This window comes from Camelus ferus, chromosome 11 (genome assembly GCF_009834535.1).
Source record: "Camelus ferus isolate YT-003-E chromosome 11, BCGSAC_Cfer_1.0, whole genome shotgun sequence".
NCBI classification, from domain to species: domain Eukaryota; kingdom Metazoa; phylum Chordata; class Mammalia; order Artiodactyla; family Camelidae; genus Camelus; species Camelus ferus.
Window position 1 is genome coordinate 27,702,760 of NC_045706.1, and position 24,913 is coordinate 27,727,672.

The 24,913-nt window shown below is 46.6% G+C and overlaps 1 protein-coding gene across 1 annotated transcript; it reads right to left on the minus strand.

Moving 5' to 3' along the window:
* Window positions 1–10,965: 10,965 nt before the first annotated feature.
* Window positions 10,966–12,141, minus strand: MARVELD1 (MARVEL domain containing 1). Its single transcript, XM_032491156.1, has one exon. The coding sequence runs from the start codon at window positions 11,948–11,950 to the stop codon at window positions 11,429–11,431; it is 522 nt and encodes a 173-aa protein (XP_032347047.1). The 5' UTR covers window positions 11,951–12,141; the 3' UTR covers window positions 10,966–11,428.
* Window positions 12,142–24,913: the final 12,772 nt, after the last annotated feature.

Genomic DNA, 24,913 nt, shown 5'->3' on the forward strand with positions numbered 1-24,913 from the left:
TGTCTCTCCTTCTTTAGAATGAGACTAGGAGAGAAGTAGAGAAAAGAATTTTATTTTTCTTCAGTATCTTTACCTGAAATTCCACCATCAGTAATTTACTCCAAAGGTAAATTTCAGTTTCTCTGCAATCCTTCCTCCTTGGGTCTGCCTAGACCACTGACCTTGGGCTGACTGTGGCTAATAGTTTTATTAGTTCTCTCTCCTGGCAGCTGTAGAATTGAGGGTTATCATTCAAGAACTCCCAGACATTATTTGGGGAGAACATTGGAAGATATAGGAAGGCTCTAAAGACCAGAAGGGGACAAAAGTCATGGCCAACATCACTGAGCAAAGTCTTCCCCTGGTAGCTAGAGACTGTCAGCTGGACTCTGCTTTCCAAGACCTACTCTGATTTTTCATAATCAAGTTCTCCTAGTTCCTTCTTTCCCTTCTCCAGCATTCTGCGTCTTCACTTTTTGATTCAAATCCTGGTGCCATGGATGTTTTCCCCTGGAGAGCAGATAGGTGAGAGAGACTAAGGGAGAAAATAGAATAGACAAAGAGGATAATTAATACCTTAAATCAACATTTTCAGAAGTTAGCTTTTGCATCTATAAGCAAGGGGTTATGTGGCCCACATAATTGAACTTCACTGTGGCCCTTGGAGAAGTGTTAGAGGGAAACGTTAGGTAGAACAAGCTGGAAAAATAAGAGGAAAGACAGGAATGTCTAAGCACACCTTCTTCCACCAGATGGCGCCCTTGCCATGCCCTTACACGGACATGTTTCAGAAGCCTCTGTAAACTTGGGGTTTCTGGCTGTGGTATCTCATGCCACCATTTCTCTAGCATACCAGGTCTTCTCATGCTTCTAGCTGCATTAGTTGTCTCTTGCTGTGTCACAAATTATTTCAAGACTTAGTGGCTTAAAACAATAACAAATATATATTATTTGGCTTTGAGGTGGTTTTGATAAGGAAATGGCAAGAAGCTTGGTGAGTGTTTTTGGCTCAGGGGGTTTTGTGAGGTTGCAGTTGGATGTTGGCCAGGGCTGCTGTCATCTGAAGGCTTAATGGGGCTGGAGGACTGGCTTCCTCCATTGGTGGGCCAGTAGATGCTAGCATTCTTGTGCTGACAGGCTGGCAGGAGGTTTCAGTTCCTCTTCATTTGGGACTCTCCAGAAGGCATCTTGAGTGTCCTCAAGACATGACGGCTGACTTCCCCTGGAGTGAGAGATCCAAGTGGAAATAAGGCAGGAAGCCGCAAGGTCTTCTATGGCGTGTACTTGGAAGTCACATACTATCATTTTCACAATATCCTATTGGCTTTATGAGTCAGAACTCTTCAGTGTTTCAGTGCATAAGGGCAAGATTATCCAAGAGCTTAACTACCGGGAGTTGAGAATAATTGGGGCATCCTGGAGGCCATCTTGGCCATCAGCTCTGTGCTCCTCTGTCCGCTTGGATTACTCTTCTGCCTCTACCTGATCACCTCTTGCTCCTTTTAATATCCAGCTTGAATATCAGGTTCTAGGTAAAGGCTGCCCCCAATAATTCCTCACTTCCTCCTCTGTATTTACACAAAACCTTGTTCCATCTCTATTAAACACTTGTCACCTTGCATTTTAGTCTTTCTCTTGGCCATGTCTATTTCCCCCATCATGCCCTGAGTTCCTAAAAGCAGGGAGACTGTGACTTAACATCTTACCAGTTCTAGTTTCTGCCAAGTATATAGCAGAGCCTTGGTGTAGTTGGTACTCAATTAATGCTCATTTGGAAATAAATTAATAAAACAAAAAATAACAAGTGGTGGTGAGAATGTGGAGAAACAGGAAACTTTGTGCGCTATTGATGGGAAAGTAAATGGTGCAGCCTCTGTGGAAAACAATATGGCAATTCCTAAAAAAATTAAACGTAGAATTACCATGTGATCCAGCAACGCCACTTATGGGATATATACACAAAAGAACTGAAAGCAGAGTCTCAAAGAGATATTTCTACACCCGTGTTCATAGCAGCATTAGTCACAAAAGCCAAAAGATGGATATAACCCAAGTGTCTGTTAATGGATAAACGAAATGTGACACACACACACATGTACACATACACACAATGGAGTATTTTTCAGCCTTAAAAAGTAAGGAAATCCTGACACATGCTACAACAACATGAATGAAGCTTAAGGACATTAATGCTAAGTGAAATAAGCCAATCACAAAGACAGGTATTGTATGATTGCACTTATATGAGGTAGGTAGAGCAGTCAAATTAGTAGAAACAGAAAGTAGAACAGTGGTTGCCAGGGGCTGGAGGGAGGAGGGGATGAGGTTCAGTTTTGCAAAATGAGGAGTGTTCTAGAGATGACCACACAACAATGTGAATATACTAAGCATCACTGAACTGTACATTTGAAAATGGTTAGGATGGTAAATGTTATGTGTATTTTGCCACAGTTTAAAACTTTTTTAAATGAAGGAATGGTGGATAAATTGTGACATATGCATTCAATGGAATATTGTTCATTATAAAAAAATGAACTATTGATAGATGCTACAACATGGATGAACCTTGAAAACATGCTATGTGAAAGAAACCAGACACAAAAGACCACAGATTGTATGATTCCGTTTATATGAAATGGCCAGAATAGATGAATCTTTTGAAACAGAAAGTAGAGTAGTGGCTGCGAGGGACTGAGGGTGGGACTTGGGAGTGACTACTAATAGGTACAGAGTTTCTTTTTGGAGTGGTGGAACATTCTGGAAATGGATAGTGGTGATAGTTGCACAACTTCATGAACACATTAAAACCACTGAATTATACACTTTAAAACTGAGAATTTCTGTGTGAAATTTTATGTTATATGAATTGTTTCCATTTTGAAAATGAACAAATAATTGAAAGAAATATTCGGCATGCATGTTTAGATTTTCTTAATGTTTGGCTTTTTTCTCTCACATTCAAATTTAATATTTGAGTGTACTTTTGGGTTAATCGCTCATTGCCGTGGCCCTGGAAAGTGTTCAATAAATACATCTTTATTTTCTTGTACCTGGGAAGGAAGTCCTCATGAGTAATGAGTTTTCCAGCTGTGACACAGTGAGTTGTCAGACAAACACAGCAAGGAAATGAAAGTCTGCAGTTACACTCTTACTCAACAGCTCTTGGCAGCCATGAAAACAACCATTCATCAAACGCGGGCACAACAAAAGTCTCACAGAGCAGGGCAATGAAAACCTCAGCAATAAAACCTGTGGCCTCTCATGAAAGAAGCAGTTAACTGTCCACCAGAAGTCCTGTTCCCCTTTCCATGGTATAGGGTTGTAGCTGGGCAGCAGAAGCCCAGCCAGGCACTACATTTCCCAACCCCTTTACATATGGATCAGGTCATGTGACTCCCCAAGGGAAGTGAGTGGAAGTGATGAGTGTCACTTCCAGACCAAGGCATTAAAATGTCAGAAATCCATTTCTCCCTGTCTTCTTCCAAATGCCATCTCAATAAACAGGGGATGGCCAGGCCACAAAGTGGAAGGAGTCTGAGTCCCTGAATCATAATGAAAAGCCTCCCGCTGACCTGGAACACCCACAATGGTCAGCTGTGTGAGGAAGAAAGAGGTTTGTATGTGAACAGCAGATAGACTTTCATTATATTAAGCCACTGAAATGTTGGGGTGTGTTTGTCATAGCAGCTAAACATCAATATTCATTCATTCCGCCAAATGACTACTTATTATATGCCTTTCATAGGAACACAGAGAAGAATAGCATGGAATTCTTCCCTCAAAATGTTCTAATCCTAAATTGGAAACTTAGATGGAAGAATTAATGGGAGAGACAACCCAAGTTGCTACCAATGAAAGAGTAGCAGGTGACCCACAAAGAACCTGTATGGATCAATCACATTAAAGAAATTGAAAGAATCAACCAACAAACTCCCTAAAAGCATCAGACTATTTTGTGGACAATTTTTTCAAACCCATCAATAAAATGATTTAGTCAAACTATTCCAGAGAACAGAATAAGGTGGAAAACTTTCCAATTTATTGTGAGCCCAGAATTACCATCCCTGATACAAATGTCAGACAAAGAGCACACATACAAAAAAAAAAAAAAACCTTCATCTGGAACATAGACAATAAAAATAACAAAAAGAATACACCTACCACACAGCTGAACCATACCACCACTAGTTACTTCCAAAGAGAAATGAATGCATGTGTCTGCACAGAGACTTGTACATGAATTTTCACAGCAGCTTTATTTACAATAGCCAAAAAGTTGAAACAATACAAATGTCCATCGGCAGGTGAATGGATAAACAAATTATGGTATATCCAAACAATGGAATAATACTCAGCCTAAAAATGAATGAACTCTTGTTACAATATCATGAATGAGCCCCAAAATGATTGAGCAAAAGAAGCCAGACACTGACCCTTCCCCAGAAAAAAAGAAAGAAAGAAAGAAAAGCACATACTGTACATTCCACTTATATAAACTAATCTATAGTCATAGGAAGCAGATCCGTAGTTGTCTAGGGTGGGGAGTTGGGAAGAGAAAAACCAGAGAGATTACAAAGGGGCACCAAGAAGCCTTGGGGCACAGTGGATACATCCACAGTCTTAATTGTGCTGGTGATTTCACAAGTGGACACATATGTCAAAACTCATCAAAGTGTACATTTGAACCATGTGCAGTTTAATGCAGAAGTATACCCTAATTAATCTGTTTTTAAGCATATATGTATATATATGTACATGCAACGGTTTCACCTCTCTGACCCTCATCTACAAAATATGATTATGTGGTTATTATCTATGCTGTTTATCTGTTCATATGAGGTGAGATGAAATAACGAATGTAAAAATGTTTTTGCAAACAGTGAACACAAGCCATTGGGACATTGTGTAATCTTTATTACTATTAATGCCATTATCAATAAGAATAGCATCATTATTAAAATCGCTATCACAGTCACTACAAAAAAGACCCCATCATCTTGGTCTTCTGGCTTCCTGTTTTAAGATCAGTGAGATAGTTCATCAATTTAACTTAAAAAGAAAAATAAACTTAGTGAGTTCAGTAGTTCCTAGGGATGACTGGGAGGAGATGGTGACAAGCTGAAAAATACAAGAGAGTTTACCAGGATGTTAGGAAAGATGTGTTGTGAGATGTTCATATACGAAACAGCTAGGGAAACCAAGCACATAACTGTTCTGTAAATGCCCTATGTTCCTGGACAAGTTTTGACTCGAATGCAATCATGGCAGATCCTACAAACACATAATGATGGGAGTCTGTGAACGTTCAACTACTGACACCTGAAAAATCACAGTCAGTCCATCTCTGCAGATGGACTTGAACTTCAGAAAACAAGATGACAACAGTGAGTCTTCCTTCCAGGCTAAAAGGAGGCAGAACTTCTTGGTGCACAGAGGCACAGTCCAGGGACTACTAAAGGGAATAAAAAGGAGGGCAAAGAAGGATCCCAGATTCTGTAAAGAAGGCGATGGTCCTGACCTTCAGGAAGGTGATGATACTTTTTTAACGCCTCTGTACTATCTTTTCAAAAAAGCATAAATCAAGACACAAGAAAGAACAGTACAGGGTTCAGTCCATAGCTGCTGAGACTTGTCCCTCTTCAGGTGGGGAGAGAGCCCGGTAGAGTGAGAGAGAAGGGAATTAATGTTTATGAGAACTTACTATGGCTCAGGCTTGCATTTTACAAAGATAGTCTTATGAAGCTCTCCCAATGGCGTTGCACTGCTGAGAGCTGAACTGCACAGACTAATTGCCAGTCACTCTGCTCTGTGTGCAGCACCTCATCAAGCCCTTTCAACAGCCCGGGGAGGTAGGTACTACTATTATCCTCACTTATTTTTTTTAATGGAGGTACTGGGGACTGAAGCCAGGACCTCATGCATGCTAAGCATGTGCTCTACCACTGAACTATACCCTCCCCCGAAGAGTCTGAATGTATGTGTGTGTGTGTGTGCACCCACATGTTTAATTAGTTATAAAAATTAGGGAAATATATTCAATTTCTTGTAATAAGCTATAATGGAAAAGAATCTGAAAATATATATGTATATATAAGTATGTATATGTATAACTGAATCGTTTTACTATACACCTGAAACTAACATTGTAAATTAACTACACGTCAATAAAAAATAAAATTGAAAAGATTAAGGAAAGAGGGTTAATAGTTAACAAAAGTGTATCTCTTGGGTGTGAGGTTAGGATGATTGAATAACTTCTCTTTACACTTTGTACACTTCCGTACAGTTAAAAATTTTTGATGGGTATATCTTGCTGTTTTATTCTACAAATAGTGATCATAACAAACAAAAACAATAAAAATACAAATAGTGCTAACCAGATCTTTCTCTCATATCCCTGTTTTTTCCTTTTTCTCCTTAAAAGGTGATTTATTAATTCTCCTTCCTCACCCTCGACCATCCTACTCCCATCCCTAGAAAAGCAGGAAAGGTAATAGTAATGAACAAATCCCTTGGATTCCCCAGACCCAGTTGGACTCAATTATGTCCCCAAGGAGCAGTATCTTATTTCAAAAAGTGCCCCCACCATTAAACAGGAAATGTCAGATCAGACCATTTCTGCACACCTGGTCTCCAGGAGGGAAAACCAAACTCCACCTCCACCGCAGAGACTGCCAGAGGCCCCCAGGGCTTAGCAACCGGCTAGCTGCCAAGGGTTGTGTCAGAACATCTCCCTTCCAGGCCCAGCCGTGCCACGAGCCAGTCGTTAGCCCACGGGATAAGGCCCTTCTCCTCTCTGGGGCTCTATTTCTTCTATTGAATGGGGATGACAATGCCAACCTCTGAGACTGGTGACAAGATCAAATAAGATAATGCAAGCAGAAGCACATTTTCATTTGCAAATGATCCACCAAGCTAAAGTAGAGCAGGGGACTTATCAGCCTGTGTGTAAAGACCACTGTTTATTTTGCATATTCATGAAAAGACATAGATGGAAGAGGGGAGGAAGGGAGGGGAGGCTCCTGGGCAGCTGGTGGAGGTTTCCTTTACCCTGGAAATCCAAAGCATGAAGAGGAAGATGAGAATGAGAGGGTATGTTTGTGCTCTGTTGGGGAAGGTGCTTTGGAAGAGACTGGGGTGTAGAGCACACATCAGATCCCTGCCTGGGGCTGTTCTAGGTGAGCTTTGAGATCTGCCAGTAAGACTCTCTGTTCTGGCTGCAGACTTCAGGCCCAGGGGACGGGAAGGAGGAGCTGACAAGGAAGCCTGTTAAGTGCCCTCCAGCCCTTTCCAGGGCACCTCAGTCAGCCAACTGCGGCTAGAAGGGCGGGGAGAGAGGACCAGATGAGTGTGTCCAAGAGGCAACACCAAAACAGGCACAATGGTCTGCAGGAAAGGACCAGAGCCTGGGCTCCCAGAGAGTCCATTTAGCCCTGCGACATTAGGCAAGTTGCCACTCTACCCTGGGGTTCATTTCCCCTTCTATAAAAAGATGGGCTTGGACCAGAACAGGACACTTCTGGTCATTCTGTGCCTGCCCATCAGGCAAAGGAGCTTTCCAAACAGAGGGCCCATTGAGAGCCGGAGCTGGAGCCTCAGGAATTCCCTCCAGCCTCAGCCAGGGACAGACACAGGCAGTTTTCTTCCATCTGGTTCCTGTGTCCTGCCCTAACTGTAGTGGGAATCTGTGACCTAATTTTTCCTTCCCTCCCAGGAGGGGAAGCTGGAGAGACAGAGAGGAGGCAGACAACAGTGTGCAAAATAGGAAGATGGAGTGAGGCTGGGGGACCTGGCAGAAGGTCACTGCAGGGGGCCAGGGGAGAAAACACATGCACCAAGATCAGACAAACCAAACTTTATTATTCAGAAAAGCATTATTAGTAATCACCACCAAACTATTGAATAAGGCACATCGGTCCCCTCTCCCCATCCACCCTCACCCTCCCATGCCCACCCTCTCTTCTGGCCTTTTGCAGAACACTGAGAAATCCTCTTCTGGGCCTGAAAGGGTTTTTGGGCTGTGGGCAGCCCACAGCGGTCTCAGGTTGGATTGAGTCCTAGAGGCCAAAGTGGGACGCCAATGAGACTGCCTCCAGTATCCAAAAGTTCCAGGCCAGCTCAGGTGGCCATTCCCATGGCCCAGGGCCTCGAGGGGGAGAAGAGGGTGGGTGTGGGAGCCATCTTCATGTCCTTCTCACATCTGGAGAAGTAGCTGGAGGCCAAGCAGGAAGGCACACTGAGAAGAGCCAGTGAGCTCTGGAATGCTGTAGGCACATCTGGATGGATAAGGTACCACGAAGGCCAAGGAGACTTCTGCTCCTGAGTAAGGTCACCTGATCACAGACAGAGCACCATGGGCTGGGGGCTAAGAAGAGGTCCTCAGAGGGCTGGAGCTGAGCTGAGGATGCGGCTTATGTAGCGACCTAAAACAAAGAGAAGAGGAACACATGCTGGAACTCCAAACCCACTGTTTAGGGTTCTGGGCCGGTTCCAGGTATCCGGAAGTTTGTCCCCAAGTCATAGCAGGAGGAGAATAGAGATTTCTCTGTGTCAAGGCAAAATAAATCTTTATCATCCTGGCTCCTCCACTGAATGATACAGAAAGGGAGCCGCTGGGCAAAGTCTGTTCCCTTGCTCTGCCTCCCTCTATGGCCAATCAAAACTCTGAGGCCCTCTGCTGCCCAGGCCAGAATGGTTTTGCTGGCCCAGGGAAGTGGGCCCTGGGAGAGGTCAGCATGACTGGCTCTGGGAGTTTCCATGGCCTCAGCAACATGGAAATCCGCAACAGAAGAACCAAAATTGCTGGGCTTCCAAGACACACCCAAGTATCCCAGCAAAGCCCACCCCCAGTCTCCGGCTGACAGCAGCAGTGGGAGCTGAGGGAACGGGTACCCTGCCTGGAGTATGGCAGCAGGACCCCAGCCTAACTGATACACTGAAGGGCTGTGTTCTGGGATTTCCCAGAGGAGAGAAAACAACCACAACAATACACATAACCACAACTTCAATGGGTACAGAGTTTCAGTTTTGCAAGATGAAAAATTTCAGGAGATGGATGATGCTGATGGCTGCACAACAGCATGAATGTACTTAATGCCATTGATCTGTACACTTAAAGATGGTTTAAATGGTAGGTTTTATGTTATAAATATTTTAGCACAATTAAAAATTTTCTTTCCTAAAACTTTCCTGTGTTAACAGTATCTAACATGTATTGACCCCTACTGTAGATAGTATGGCCTGGTTCTGAAGAGTCAGATTGCCAGGATTCAAATCCTAGGTCCACCACTCATCAGCTGGGAGACAAGGTAAGCTACTTAACCTCTCTGTGATTCATTTTTGTCACATAGAGTATGAGAAGAATAACAGAACCCAGGTCAATAGGGTTGTTGAGAGAATGAAATGAATACTTTAAGTGCTTTGAGCAGTGCTGGGCACACAGTGGGGCTGGATAAATGCAAAGACAGTGACTATGTAAAACTTACATAAGCACTACACACACACACACACACACACACACACACACACACACACACACACACACACACACCTCCCCCAGATCTTCACCACTACAACAGGGAAACCTAAGACCTCTCCACCTAAGCTTTAAAAACATGCTCACAAAAACACATTCTGGCCTCCCCCATTCCAGTTTCTAACCCAGAGAGGGCTGAACTTTTTCAAAGAGCAGACTTCTGCAGGATTTAGCAAAAAGGTTGAATTGTCACAACTTCTTGGACATTTTGGTTATTAGTGTCACTCCTGCAACTTCTCTCTGAATAAAAATCTCTTAACTTTTAGAAAAGGAGGGGGCACTGGGTTTTGTTATTTTGTTTGTTTATTCAAAGTCCTAAGACCCCTTCAGAAAGCCAAGAAGCTTCTTACCTTACCGAGGCTGGGCCAGCTGTCCACCCCTGATCCAGAGTTTTCTTCTCTCTTTGGTGTGACCCACTCCTGGCCAGCTGCTCACCGTCAACGCCAGCATCTCTCACAGGTGGTGTTCCTTTTGACTGGGAAACTGTCTGGACAACCTTGGCTTCATTTCCCAAACAATATAGAGGAATGTTCAAATCCACAGTTCCCAAGTCCCTGGCAGGGGCAGCTATCTTCTCATGGGGGGCTGGGGCGGAGGGGGACTGGGACCTGGGAGGGTAGTGTCCCTCTGCTAAAGAAATTCCCTGGGGAAGAGATGGAATGCCTCACATCTTCAAACAGATCACAGCCAAGTAGTTGGGCCCCTTGGTGATAAATGGGCCAGGACAACACAGGACTGCTTGGAACCTTAAGGTAGGAAAAACTGATTCAGGTCCAGAAGCAGTTAACACCAAACTAAATTCCTCGGGCTTCTTTTACAGCAGGACTTCTCAGAGCCTTTGATATGCTATGAGCATCGTGAATATAGCATCAAGAATCTCCAAGAAGGGGAGACAGCACCTTTAACAAGCCCATTTGGTCTTGAAACCTTCTTTTAGAGGACAGCTCCTGAGCCAGGATTCCTGGAAACATCCACTGCTTTAATGTAAACAGCATTAGACTGGGAGTCTAAAGACTGGGTTCTGATCTTACTCTGGCTGTTCCCAAGAGCAAGCTCTGAGTCTCCAACTGTAAAAAGGGCTGAGGTCCCCTAACACTCCTTGACAGGTATTGGGAGGTGGGGGTGGAGCAGAAGCCTGTGAGAGGAAGGCTGGGAAGGCGAGGCCAGGGAAGCTAGTGGGCGTTAGAGCCTGGCCTCCATGAACTGCGAAGACAAAGACAAACATGCTGAGAAGAAAGACTCCAAAGGCGCATGCATACAGCCCGCGGGCCCTTCCTATCATTCCTCACCTTTGTAGATGGGCCCCACCCCAAAACATCAAAATACCAAAGAATGGATCCGGAAGGACTGCGCAGGATGCCCGCACAATCCCAAACTAAGACTGAACTCGTCGCTCATCCCTGGACCAGTGGAGGCCCGTCCCCAGCTCCGCCCAAGGCGGCGCGCCTGCCTTTTTTTTTTTTTTTTTTTTTTTTTTTCAGCACTTGGGGCTGGAAGAGGGGCCAGGGCAAGGGGGTGCTCTTCCAATGCGGGGCGGGGGGGAGGGGGCAGTGGCGCCGCCAGAAGACTGGTTCCAATTTGGGAGCCTCCCCCGGATCTACGCGGCGCCTGTCCACGTCTCGCTCTCGGCGGGGAAGGGGAAGAGGAACCGCGAGGCTTGGCCTCGGGGCGGCGGGTCTGCAAGTGTGAGTCCGCCCTTCGGACGCAGCCCTGCCATGGTCCCAGGAGACGGCGCGTCCCGCGCTGCGGTCCAGACTCTGGGCGGCGGCGCTGCCGTCGGGCTGGAATTTGCGATCAGGGCGCCGGGGCGCGGGCGGCGGCAGGAACGCGTGGCGAGGGGAGGGCGCCGGGGCGCACGGGCGCGGGGCGGCGGCGGCTGGAAGGACGGGTCCCCGGCCCCGCGGCGCGGCGGCTTCATGCCACCTCCTGCTCGCCCTGGAAGTGGCGGCAGCAGCCGTAGAGCGCCGAGAGCAGGTAGAGGCCGAGGCAGAGGCCGCCGCAGACGGCGGCCGCCAGGAAGGCGTGGTAAGCGCAGGACATCTGATAATCCTTGAGGTTGCAGTAGCTGTGGCTCTGCGTCTGGCTGATCATGATGCCCGTCGCGGCGCCGTAGAGTGCGGCCGCCAGCAGGTCGTGCGCCGCATTGACTACCAGCCAGCGCGAGCCCAGCACGGGCACCAGCTCGTGCTTGCCCAGCAGCGTGAGAAAGTAGAGGCCCAGGGTCAGCAGCCAGAAGAGCACCGACACGAAGAGCGCGAAGTGCACGGGGCCCTGGTACCTGCTCGTGGCGATGGTGATCCAGAAGGCGGCGCCGGCCAGCAGCTGCAGCAGCCGCAGCACGCCCAGCGGGCCGCGCAGGAAGGCCCGCTGCAGGCTCACCGCGCCGCGGGCCGTGCGCGCCTGGGGCGGCGGCTGGCGCGGGGGCGGCGGGAGCATGGCCCCCGGGCGCGGTGGCGGCGGCGGCGGCGCCCCGAGTAGCGGAATGGCGGCGCCTGGCTCGTGGGGGCGGCCGGGCCGACGTCCCCCTGCGCCCGCCTCGGCCTGCTCGCACCCCTCGGAGTCCTCTCTTCCTCTCTCCTGCTCTCCACCCTTCCTCCCCTCACTCCTCCCCCTAACCCTCCTTTCTCTCGGTCTCTCTCTCTCTCCACCCCTCCTGCCCGCCCTCTCCCTTCCCCTCCACCGCCTCCACCCGACTCCCTCCTCCCGGCTTCCTGCCTTCTCTCTGGGCCTCGCACACCACCCTGGTGCCCCCCTTTCGCATCGGCGCCAAACTCCCAGCTCGGATTCCTTTCTCCTCAGGGCAGGGCGGCTCGGTCCGACTGAGCCAAGTTTGCCACATCTGCCCACCCTGCCTGCCCTGCCTCCCTTGCTCCGGTCCAGCCTCGAAGAGGAGAGTTGTCATCTTGAATTGGAGCGTCCTGTCAGCCTCAGGCTGGGCCCTTTTCTTTCTCAACTACTGCCCACCGGGCCTCCCGGCCCTTCCTTGGCGCTCGAGGAGAGCAGAGGAGAGCAGTGCGGGGCTTGAACCGACATCTGTTCTCACCTGGACATCTGGAATACCATTTCCTGCCAGTGCCCACCTCAGACTTATTCTTTCCAAAGGTGGGCTCAGACCTTGACTCAGCCATCCGAGTTCTTCGTGTCAGAGAAAGGGACCGTCATTCACTTAGAATCCCACTGCTTCTCCCACGCTGCAGAGTCCTATCAGTGCAATCTCTTTTTCAATCTTCTTTCCCATCGAGCGTATTAAAAACAGCCTTCTCAGCATGACCAGGACACAAACCCAGCAAAGCCCATGAGCCTAACAATGCTTTACATTATTGCTATTACTGTGCTTTGCAGGTATTCTCATTTAAGCCTCAAAACCACCCAGGAGATATGTACAACTATTTTCCTCACTTACTAAGGAGGAAAAAGAAGCCTAGAGGGGTTAAGACACAAAGCTGGTAATTGCAGCTGGTTTCTCTTCCTTACCCTTCCAATCCAACCTTTGTGCACTGTGGCATCTTTCTAAAACACAGACCTGGTTGTATATACACTGCTTCCCCTATGGACCACAGGATAGTGTTCCATCTCTTCTATGGGCGTATTTCACAATCTGGCCCTAACTGACTTCCAGTTCCCTGGTTTTCTACTTCCTTTTCTTACCCATGCTCTCACCCAGCGTTCCAACTTCAAACCTCTTAAGCGTCCCAAACAGGCTCAGAATGCCTTTCATTCCTAGACCCCACTTGGCTGGCAAACTCCTATTTGTCCTTCAATGCCCAGTTTAAATGCTTCTCCCTTTGGTTTAGCCTCCCAGATGGTTGATTGCTGCTCTTCTAGGCCCCCTCCTTGGAGGATCCCTCTGTGGTAGATCTGAATCAGCTACATGATAATCATTGGTAATCACATCTTATCCATCTTTGCCTGTGCCTGGCACGTAGGAGATTCAGTAAATGTCTGGAGTGGATGACTGGGTGGCTACAGGAACAGCAATGGAAGTGAGAGGAGCCCTCTTGTCCCGGGGACCGTGTGTGCATCAAGCTCCCAGTTTATCCTACTCTGCAGAGCTCCTCGTCTCCTGGTCATGGATGAAGCCACTGGTCCCTGGCTCCCCTTGGGGGAGAAAAACTATGTGGCTTCTCAGGGAGCTAATGCCTCTCACTGCCAACTCAGCCCCACCTACAGATACCTGAGAAAACTCTAAATGCATATCTTAAATGAACAAAGGGTGGTGTGTACCACCCTCATTTTTGTCAGCATGGCATAGAGATTCAGGGTGCAGTTCCTGGAGACAGACTGCAGGGATATTTCTCACTGCTTCACCGTTCCCTAGTGCTGGCACCTGATGTGTGTGTGTGTGTGTGTGTGTGTGTGTGTGTGTGTGTGTGTGTGTGTGTGTATGTGTGTGTGTGTGTGTTTAACCTCTTTGTGCCTCCGTTTCCTCATCTTTGAAGTCCTTTCATTCAGCAAATATATATTAAGCACCTACTAACTGCTGGGCACTATTTTAAGGACTAGGGACACATACTGTACATGAGATTGTTAGGAACTGAATGCTTACTCTACACCAGGCACTGTCATGTACACTGTACGTTTATTGTTCTATCTAATCCTTATACCAACTCTTTAAAACAACTGGAATTAACTCTGATTCACTGATGGGGAAAGCCAGGCTTAGAGGGTTGAGGAAGTGGACCATGCTCACAGAGCTGATGTGTGATAGTTCAAACAGGAGCCTGGTTATGGCTGACTCCAGGTCCACATTCAAAGTGCTTTTATGTACCTTCTCATAGTTTATTCTCAGCCACACTCACAGGGACCCAGAGAGGTTACATGACTTGCCCAAAGAAACACAGCCACTAAGTGTCAGTGTGGGGACACAAACCTAGGTCTTCTGATACCGATTTTAGGGGGCTTTTCCCTCAGCATCACTTAGCAACCTCTGGAGGGACACCCTCAATTTCTTCAGGGTGCCAGTCTTGAGTGGAGAATGGGTAGCTGGGCACTGAATCTGGGTGCTGGACTGATAACAGGGAACTATGCCACACAAACTGTCTCTGTAAGTGGGGGACCTAAGCCAACAAACATTTAGAGACAGGAAAGAGAATCCTTTCCTCTTCTAAAAAAGGCAACCGGAGAGTTGAGGATGAGGCGCCACCTGGTGGACACAGCCTTCAGCTTCACAAGGCAAATGAATCCTACTCCTTACAAGGAAGTGCCCTGCCCTGGCTTTGGGGAGATATATTTAGCCTCTGGAATCTTGGAGACATTCCAAGGGGCAGTCAGTCCATCAGACTCTGCAAAAGCATAACTATGCACAAATATCTTGATACCTCCAAATCAACAGATGTGGTCTAAGCACCTGCTGGATGCAGTCTGGGTGAAACGCAGGAATGAAGAGGACAAACTCCTGCCCTCAAAGTGTTTGCACTCTGCTGGCAAGGAAGGGACAGTTGTGGACACAAAAGAGAGGCATAGATGAGAATTACAAGGAAAATACAAAAGGGAAGGGAGAGTATGTGTGATGGGAGGGCAGGGGAAAGCTTCAAAAACAAAGTGTCATTTGAAGATGGATAGAATTTTGACAAGCAGAGGTGGGGGATAGGTGTCTTGGACAAGGCAGAAGGAACAATGTGAGCAAAAGCAGGGCTAGATCGTTTAGGGAACAGTAGTGGCACTTTGACACTGAGCCCCAGTGCAATGACGTGCAGTATGCGCAGAGGGAGAGGCAACCTGTACCAAGGAGGAAAGTGTAGTCCACCCTGAGATCCCATGATCAGCTCCTATTGTTCAACTCAGATTCTGTTCTGCCGTCAGTCTCCGAGTTACTGTAAACAGACTACATATACGGATTCAACTCACATGGTTTAACACTATTATGTTTCAAGCCCTGAGCTGGCACTTGACACAAATCAGCTAGCAGCAGATGCAAAATTCAGAGTGAGAAAGCAGATGGGTGCAGGGACCTGGAGAATCCTGCCTTGAATCTTGTACTTAAATTACTAGATAAACGTTTCCTGAACACCTACTGTCTGCCTGGCATTGTGCTACAAGGAAGAACGTGCCTGAGCTGGAGGAGGCCTTAAAGATCATTTGCTCCAGGCTTCTCGTTTTATGGAAGGGGGTAAACAGGCCCAGAAAGGGTAAGTGACTTGCCTTAGGTCACACAGCTGGTGGAGCCAAGTTTAGAGCTTATGTCTCCTGACTCACAATCCAGTCCATGTTCACTCTGTGACACCATTGGGATGGCACCCAGACAGGAAGTTCCCTGCAGCTACAGGACAGGGGGCTCTGCAGGAGCTCTGTGAGCCAGGCCAGGACACACACTCTCATCTGTGGACCAAGTGGCTTATGCCTCCAGGCCTGTTCCCAATGTGGCTCCCACCAGACTGTGGGAACACAGGCTACTGGGGTGGTGGGTGGGGCCCTCTCTGGATGGAGCTAGGTAGGACTCTGGGGGGCTCTTGAATTTGTTAATCCAGCTCCCAAGGAATTCTTGGGCCTCTGCTGGAGACATGAGGCAGCCAGGACTCTGGGTACTTTTGGGCAGAGGCAGAGGCGAGGGGCCACGGGCAGGGCCTGGGTAAGTAGTGAAGGTGTTTGACTCTGGCAAAGCTCAGCCCTCACTCTCCAGAGGAAGCTGGCCAGGACCACACCTGAGCCACAGATACCCCCTGAGGCCAATCTTTATGTGAAGCCACCCAGGACACTGCCTGGCAAGGCTCAGTAACTGTGGGTGGCCAAGGTAGGTGGCCCTGAAACCACACTGTCAAGGGGCTGCCTCCTGCTGGGACCTGGGATGGGGAGGTACAGATCTCAGTGGTCCATGGTCCTGGGGGAAGGAGGGACCTCACCCGTGAGGATGGACACCCGAGCCAGGGTGGACTGAGTCAGTCCCACCAGCCTGCCCGTCAGCCTTGGATAAAAGTGGAAGTGGCCCAAGAGTAAAAGTGACGTCTGCAGAGCACTGCCCGTGAGCCAGGCACCCGCCCGGTGCTTTCTGCACTTGTCTCGTTTACTTCCCATGACAGCCCTGTGAGGTTGGGGCTGTCAGACCACCTCGGCTTGAAAATGAGGAAACTGAGGTACAGGGACGTTATGTGACTTCTCCAATATCACATAGCTAGTGGACGATGGAATTCAGATATTTGATTTCCAAATCCAGGCTTTTAATTACTGCATATCTCTGGGACTTGGGAGGAGGTGGGAAGACATCAGAAGGCTGCCCCTGGGTGGCAGCAAAGAGAATGGTCTCAATTTGGTGGAGATGGTCAGAGGGTAGGGGGCCAGGCAAGGGGCCTCGAGAGTGAATGTGGTTGTCACAGGTCCCCAGTTCTGCTTGGGGAGCCTGACTGTGTATGTGATTCCCATTTCTCACCCTGCTATGCAAGGAGGCCCCAGGAAAGGGCCCCAGTGTCTCCGCTTCACCCACAGCTGGAGCTTTAAAACAAGAGGAGTGGCCGCCAAGGGCTGGGCTGGAGTCGGCCCTGGGTACCGTCAGATGATGCTCTGTGCTGAGTGTTTTAACCTGCATCACCTCCTCAGCCCTGGCCACCTTGTGGGACAGGTTGTTCATTATCTCCACTTGACAGTTGAGGAAAATGAGGTTCAGACTCATTAAGCTAGGAACTAAATTTAGATTTCCAGACCATTAGAAATTCTATAGCTGCCTTAAATTCCCTGAATCTACTTTAGCCATGAACTTTTCCCCAGTCTTACAAATGACTCTTTACAAGACATGACCCACTGAAACCACACAGTAAAAAAACAAATGTGATACATTCACCCCAATGCCCATAGCAGGACTATTTACAATAGCCAAGACATGGAAACAACCTAAATGGCCATCAACAAATGACTGGATAAAGAAGATGCGGTATATATATGTGTGTGTGTGTGTATGTATACACAATAGGATACTACTCAGCCATAAAAATAAATGAAACAATGCCATTTGCAGCAACATTGATGGACCTAGAGATTATCATACTAAGTGAGGTAAATCAGAGAAAGACAAATATCATATGATATCATTTATATGTGGTATCTTAAAAAAATGACACAAATGAACTCATTTACAAAACAGAAACAGACTCAGAAACATAGAAAATAAACTTATGGTTACCAAAGGGGAATGGGTGGGGAAAATAAACTGGGAGTTTGGGATTAGCAGATACAAACTACTAAATATAAAATAGGTAAACAACAAGGTCCTACTGTATAGCACTGGGAACTATATTCAATAGCTTATAATAACCTATAATGAAAAAGAATATATATATATATGTATAACTGAATCACTAGGCTGTACACCAGAAATTAACACAACATTGCAAATCAACTATACTTCAATTTAAAAAAGGCAAATGTAGTCTCCCTTCCACTACCATTTGGGTCTCCAACCTCCCATTATCACTGGACCTCTTAAGGATGTGGTGAATCATGGAGATTTTTCCCAATTCTGGTTCTTTCTTTGCTGTTCAGAAATGTCCCCTAACCTAGACAGGAAGGGTAGGACACTGCTGCCATGGCCCAAAGAGATCAAAGTTCACAAGAGTCACTAGAGATCTAAGAGGACCTGGCCCTGACCCATCAGGAAAGATGCCAAATTAGCCAACATTCAGGGACCAAGAGAAGCAACAAGTCTTCAGTGGAGTTGAAATGCTTTAGGAGGCCTACCTCTCCCAAGGCTGTCTTCTCTTATAAATGCGCTGTAACTAAGCAAGTGGGGTTTGAGACTAACTGCTGGGGTCTGAGCCTATCTGCTGGGGTCTGAATTCTAGTTCTGCTCTATGGTGGTTTTTTAAAAAATGGCTGCAGCAGGGATGGTATAGCTCAGCAGTAGAGTGCCTGCTTGGCATGCAAGAGGTCCTAGGTTCAATCCCCAGTACCTCCATTAAATTAATCAATCAATCAATTAATTAATTAAAATAAATAAATAAGCAAGCCTAATTACTTCCCCCCACCAAAACAAACAAACAAAAATGGCTGCAAATCCTGTGAATTCTCCCTCAAGAAGAGAATCCCCTTCCCTTGAATCTGGGCAGGCTTGTGAGTTGATTATAACTAATGGAATGGCAGAAATGACACTGGGTCTTCTAAGTTACGTCAACAGAGACAGTGCAGCTTCTGCCTTGTTCACCAGAACTCACACTGAGTTCTGAGCTACCTGAGCTATCAGGAGAGAAGTCTGACTGCTCTGAGGCCATCACACTCCAGGTCACACTGAGAAACCACTGAGGAACTCCAATCAGCAGTCTTAGCCTTCAAGTCTTCCCAGTCTGGGCACCAGACATATGAGAAATGAGCTTCCAAGTAATTCCAACCCGAGCCTCCGCATTCAGTACTTCCAGCCAAAGTCCTGACACTGTGGAACAGAGATGAGCCACTCCCACTAGGCTCTGAATTTCTGTCTTAATCATGCTTTTTATTTTCTGTATTGTTTTGTGTCTATGCTGTTTTGACATTCTGGGACCTTGCAGATCCAGGGAGTGGCTGCCTCTCCCAGGTTAGCCAATTTCTAGAGGTAGCAAGCATCTTGCCTATGAGTACTTTTTTGACATGCAAGCCAACCAGTCCTGGGCCTGTCCTCAAACCACCTCCTCTATTTTGGTTCTTACACTTCGGGAGGCAATATTTCTCGACCCTAAACATCCCAGGGTCAGGTATCAAACCACTAGAGACAGTCCCCATGCCTCAGAGCCTGCTGGAATTATTCAAACTAGCCAATTCTAAACCTGTCTAACCTGTTTTCTTTGCCCCTCCCATTCCTTCTCACAAAAGCTACAAAAAACAAAAAAACAAAAAAACAAAAAAACACATGCCCATGCTTTTCTCTTGCTTCTTCTGACTCCTGACCCTGGTGCTTTCCCGTGCTGCCGTGCACATGGCCTGCCCTCTCCTCTCAGAAACTGTAACAAATGATCTTTTCAGTGGCAGGCATTTTCTGATCTGCTGGCCTTGCTATTCTTGAATAAAACCAGGATCCTGAATGCAGTATAAAACATCCTACCCACAGAATCTGGAAGCATATTCAAATGGTTGTTTTATGCCACTAAATTTTGGGGTGGTTTGTTATGCAGCAATTGTAACTGGAACACGCATGACGTCCTGCAAGTTTCTTAACCTCGGCCTCCTCATTGGTATAATGCGATTAATAGCAATGGCACAATCTCAGAGGGCTGTTGTAGGATTCAAGGAGATATAAAGTGCTTAGAGCTCAACAGGTATTAGCTTTATTACCAAAGTTATTTTCTAAAAGAGCTTGGGACTGCTCCCTAATGGTCAATGTATCACTGGATTGCAAGTCAAAAACCTCTCTCACTTGTGGCTCTTCATCTTTTCACCATCCTAGCAGTCTTGCCATTCTCCACGGTACCAGTCAGACTTCAACCAGAAGGCAGAAACCACTCGGCCAGTCGGACAGGGAAACTTCAACATAAGGAATTGTTTAGTATAATGGGGCTGGAGTGCTGAGGGATAAAGAGAACTCTAAAGAACGCAGGAAAAGAAGACACCAATACCCCTGGGGCTGAGATAGACACCCAGGGAAGCAGTCTCTCCCTCTCCCTCCCACCAGGGCCGAGGTTCAGACGTCATTAGAGAGGACATGGCTGTGGTTCACTGATGGTGAGGAATTCACTGAGGTGCTGTGCTAATAGAACTTGCTGGAAATTTGCCATCTAGGGTATTGGGGCACGTCGTTCACAGGGATCTACTGCACTTCAAAACTCATTGCAAAGCCACTTAAAGAGGGGAGAGACAAAGGAAGCAGCTAGCCACTGTGGTATGGGTTGCAGGCGCTGAAGAAGCCACTCAGGCTGCAGGAGCCCATGCGGCAGGACCTGCTGGAGAAGCCACATGTGCTGCACGAGGGTGTTCTGGAGGAGCTTGGCAAGCTGAAGGGGCCGCGTGTGAGGAGCACGCCTGAACTCTTGGTCGTGCGGTGCCTTGCCAGCTCCCTCTACTGGCAAAGCTGAGCACAGTGCCAGCTGGAAAAGAAATACTTAAGGGCCTCGGCTATGTTCTCACAGATAACTGGCACAATCCACCCCTTTAGAGGCTCCACTTCCATACACTACCTTCTATATACATCTGGACTTCCATACAGTGAAATAACTGCATATTTCCATCAAATGAGATACGGCTACCTTTCTTACAAATGAAGTTCTCACCTCTCTTCAAAATGAGAAGATACACAGTCCCAACAGTCTCTATAAAATGCTTCTCAGATTTTGTTGTCCAAAAAAATACTGTTACTGAATGACTAAACTGTAACATTAACTTCCAACAACTTCCATATAAATACATATAAAATGAAAATGGGAAAAGGAGGGGGGAGTTGGTATGCACAAAAACACCGTATATACATTACAAAGTGAGAACATGCAGAACTACTACCGTCTTTGTTTTTGAAACTAGCCACCAGGCTGTTTCAGCAAACATCAGTGACTTTCTAACTGTCTTGTTCCTTCTGCATCTATTAGCCGGCACTCTACTATAAGGAAGGGCTTTCTCTTTTCCTTATTACTTACTAATTCATTTATTGATATTACTATGACCTTACATATTCTCATTTTACTCATTGGGGTACAGTCTGTTACTGTCTGACTTTATTTTGATGCTCTACATTTGGCTAATTGGAGCCCTTATCAACTGACTCCTGATCCTTTTGACACATCTCCATCATTCTTTAAGTAATTCCTTACTTTTCAGCACAAGAGGTTCTAGGATCATCTTGAACTTCCTCAACCCCAGTGGTGGAATTAATCATTTCTCCAAGGAGCCATGGTTCTTTTTGTGAAGAATGGTATTGAGAAATCAATAACTGGTGCTAAATGTGCTTATTCCTCTTGGAGTGTCATTACTTCTAGGCCCTCACAACAGACAAACCTGGGGAATGTGTATGCTTGTGTGTGTTTGAGTGTATACGTGCACACGTACACATACAAATATAATCATGCACATATAGTTATAGCTATATTTATTTCTATATCTACTTATCTATATATTAAAAGCCATGAGTTCATAGTTGCTAGGGACTGAATTGTGCCCCCCCAAATTCATATGTTGAAGCTCTAACCTCCCGTGTGACTGTATTTGGAGTAAAGAAGTAATTAAGGTTAAATAAGTGTCCAGAAGAGTGGAGCCCTGATCTGATAAGATTAGTGTCCTTATATGAAGAGATACCAGAGCCCTGTCTCTCCCTCCCTGTCAGGTGAGGACATAGTGAGCAGGTGGCCATCTCCAAGCCAGGAAGCGAGCCCTCACCAGAAACCAAATCGGCTGGCACCTTGATCTTGAATTCCCAGCCTCAAGAACTGTGAGAAAATAAATTTCTATTGTTAAGTCACCCGGTCTGTGGAATTTTGTTATGGCAGTCCAAGCAGACAAATGCAGTACTTACCTTGAATTCTAATCTACATGAATGGTATATTTCTTTTTAAATATTGCTCTAATGTATCATTTGCCAGTAGGACTTTGATGTTTGGGGCCTGTTCAGGTTGTAAGTTCAGCAAAGAGGGCTATAGTAAGTTGCCTTGTGTAACATCCTAGGCAGAAGGGCACTTTTTAAAAAGTTTAGAATGACCAGGTCATTTATCAAGAACAACGGAGTTGACTCCTGCCTGAGCCATGCTTTTGCTTGTCGTCTGAGAGTGGAAGTTCTCTCTGCTCTTCTCAGAACAGAATATTCAGCAACAACAAACCCATAGGAACAAGTCTCAACCCCACTGGGGGGCCATTTGTGGCTGTCCAGCTACTTGAACAACTCCTGCAGGACAGAGAGGGGCGGAACCGAATGCTGGCTTAGCGTCTGTAGCAAGGTTTACATTATGTGCTGTGCCTACAGTACCTACTTCATCCTCAAGGCAACACTCAGAGGTGGTTTGGTTATTCCCATTTTATAGGTGAGAAAACAGAGAAGCAGAGAGTTTAAGTCATTTGCCTAAGGTAGAATAGCTAGAACCCCTTTCCTAGAATCTACTCCCCTAAAAACTAGCACCTTGCTGAGCAGTATGGGAGCCTAAGGCAAAAGGAAAAATGTACCCCACATACACTTATCAAAACATCCTTCCATATTTTGAACCAAATGAAAAAAGTGGATAAAACTCTACAGTTGGAAAACATGACCGTATGTAAAGTCCTGTGTTGCCCAATCTGTTTGCACGCTATTGCCACCACTCATAAAGCCAACTGGTAGCAGACACAATGGTGACCTGCTTGGGAACCCAGGGCTGATTGGAAATGACTAATTTCCATTCCAATTGCAAAATGATGAAGGTCATAAAGCAAACAACAGTCTGTCTTTATGTTAAACATTGATATTTTGTTCATGATTCTTTTACATTAATTTTGATTTTTTTAAAGTATTGCATTAAAATATTTATCTCAGTGAGTGAGTTTCTTAGTGCCCCCCCTTAAATATTGCACCAGAGGAGTGTTCCGCTTGCCTCACCTCAATCTGATCCCTGGTAAAACCAAGTCTGGACCTGAATTACACCAGGCCTCCATTCTCCAGAGGGGGTCTTCTCTAAACAGGGCCCTGATCCTCCCAGACGCATTCTGTGGATCCCGGGCCCCCACTCCTGCATGGCCCACACAACTATGGAAGTGCCCCATTTTCTCATCAGAAATACTGAATCATAAAGCTGTAACAACAGAAATGGTTCCACTGCATGGTAAGCACATGGTCACATGCCTGCAAAGATGTGTGGAGACACCAGATATTCTCCACCCAGCCTTAGTCACATCTGACCTAAAAGCCACAAGTTCCCACCCTGGTATGCTCATCTGAGCTCATGGCGTCAGAATTCCTAGGCTCTCCAAGCACTAATATGCCAAGAGTTTGGCCTCCATATTGCTGAGAATAGGGTAGAGAAAGTTCCTGGTTCAGAAGCTCAGCCTCCTGGTTTAGAAGTCTACACAGTGCCCTCCTTAGCCAAGCAGTTGGCTGAAAGGCTTTGCAGCAATACTTTCTATTGGAGATGAACATTGTTGACTTCTTTGTTCTTTTCAATACTTCCACAGGGCTTCAGGAAAAGCAAAGAGAAACCACTGTTAAAACCCTTTAAACTACAGTAAAGCACTTGCTGATGTTTTTGTGCAGCACAGAGAGAGGAACCATGGGATAAAGAACAGCTCCCAAACATAGCCTCCACCTTGCAAAAAGGGAGCCACAAATCCCACTGTGCTGGCTCTTACTCTTTCTCCCTCGGAATTTTTACAGAAAGAGAACTTAACTAAAATGACTGCAAAGGTCAGCTTTGAAGTGAAAAAGAAGTCAGGGAGACCTAGCTGCCTTTGTGACCATTTTGGAACCAGTGCACAAACAACTCCTCATTTTCCAATGAAGTAAACAAACAGTTATCAAGGACCTACTGGCACCCTGCATCCACTCCTGCCCCTCCAATCCAAGTTTCAAGCTGCAGCCAAAGTGAATTTCTAAAAACACAAATTTGTCACGAGGATAAGATGAGCTAATACTTGTAAAGTGCTGACTGGCATTACTGGCACATAGTAAGTGCTATTAAGTATTAAATAAACACATATAATGCTACTCCCCTCAGAGGACCAAATAGAAACTTCTTCACTGCCTGCCTCTGCCTCCTGCTTCTCCACCTCTCTCTCCTTTGCTGGCCTTACTCCGGGCCTCCTTTCAAGTCCTCCTGAGTCAAGCTACCTCCGGGCATAGCATGTGCCGGTCTCTCTTCCTTAAACAATCTTCCCAGACCCACTCCTCTTCATTTGACCAATTACAACTCCTCCTTCACATCTCAGCTGAAATGTTACTTCTACCTTCTAGGGCTTCCCTCAGTGAGGTTCCTTCATTTTAACTCTTACAGCCAAAACGTTTATCACAATTGTTATCACAACTAAATGTTTTAAGTCTTTAAATGTCTGCCTCCTTTACTAAGCTGTAAATTTCCCCAGGGCAAGGCTTATTAAGGATTCACTGCTGGTCAAGGAAATCAGACAGGTTGGGTCCCTAAAGGATCACTGCGAATAAATTAATGAAATCTTTTTAATAGTGTCTCATTTAGATGATTGGCTCACGATTGACAGCTGATTTAAGATTCGAACCCAGGACATTACGGCTTTGAAGCCTAAGGTCTGACCACAGCACTGAATGTCCCTCCCTCTCCCTCAAAGCTAGAGCCATAAGACAAGTGGTCTGGGAGTTGAGTTTAAGGAGCTGCGAGCCCATTTACAGAGGGCCACACGCTGCAAGGAACTCCGCACCGCGCGCAATGGCCTAAGGCCCAGGGGAGGGGGGCACCCGTCACGTGTACCCGGCAGGGCCAGCCGTCACCGCACCCCGGGGCAGGAATGCGGCCCCGCCCCGCTCCGGAGCCAGCAAAACCGCGCTCTCCGTGGGGACTGACGTCAATGAAGGGGGCACCTCCGGGCGAGGCG

Excerpts from the sequence above, each read along its gene's own strand:
- MARVELD1 (XM_032491156.1), bottom strand. The coding sequence starts at position 11,950 with ATGCTCCCGCCGCCCCCGCGCCAGCCGCCGCCCCAGGCGCGCACGGCC.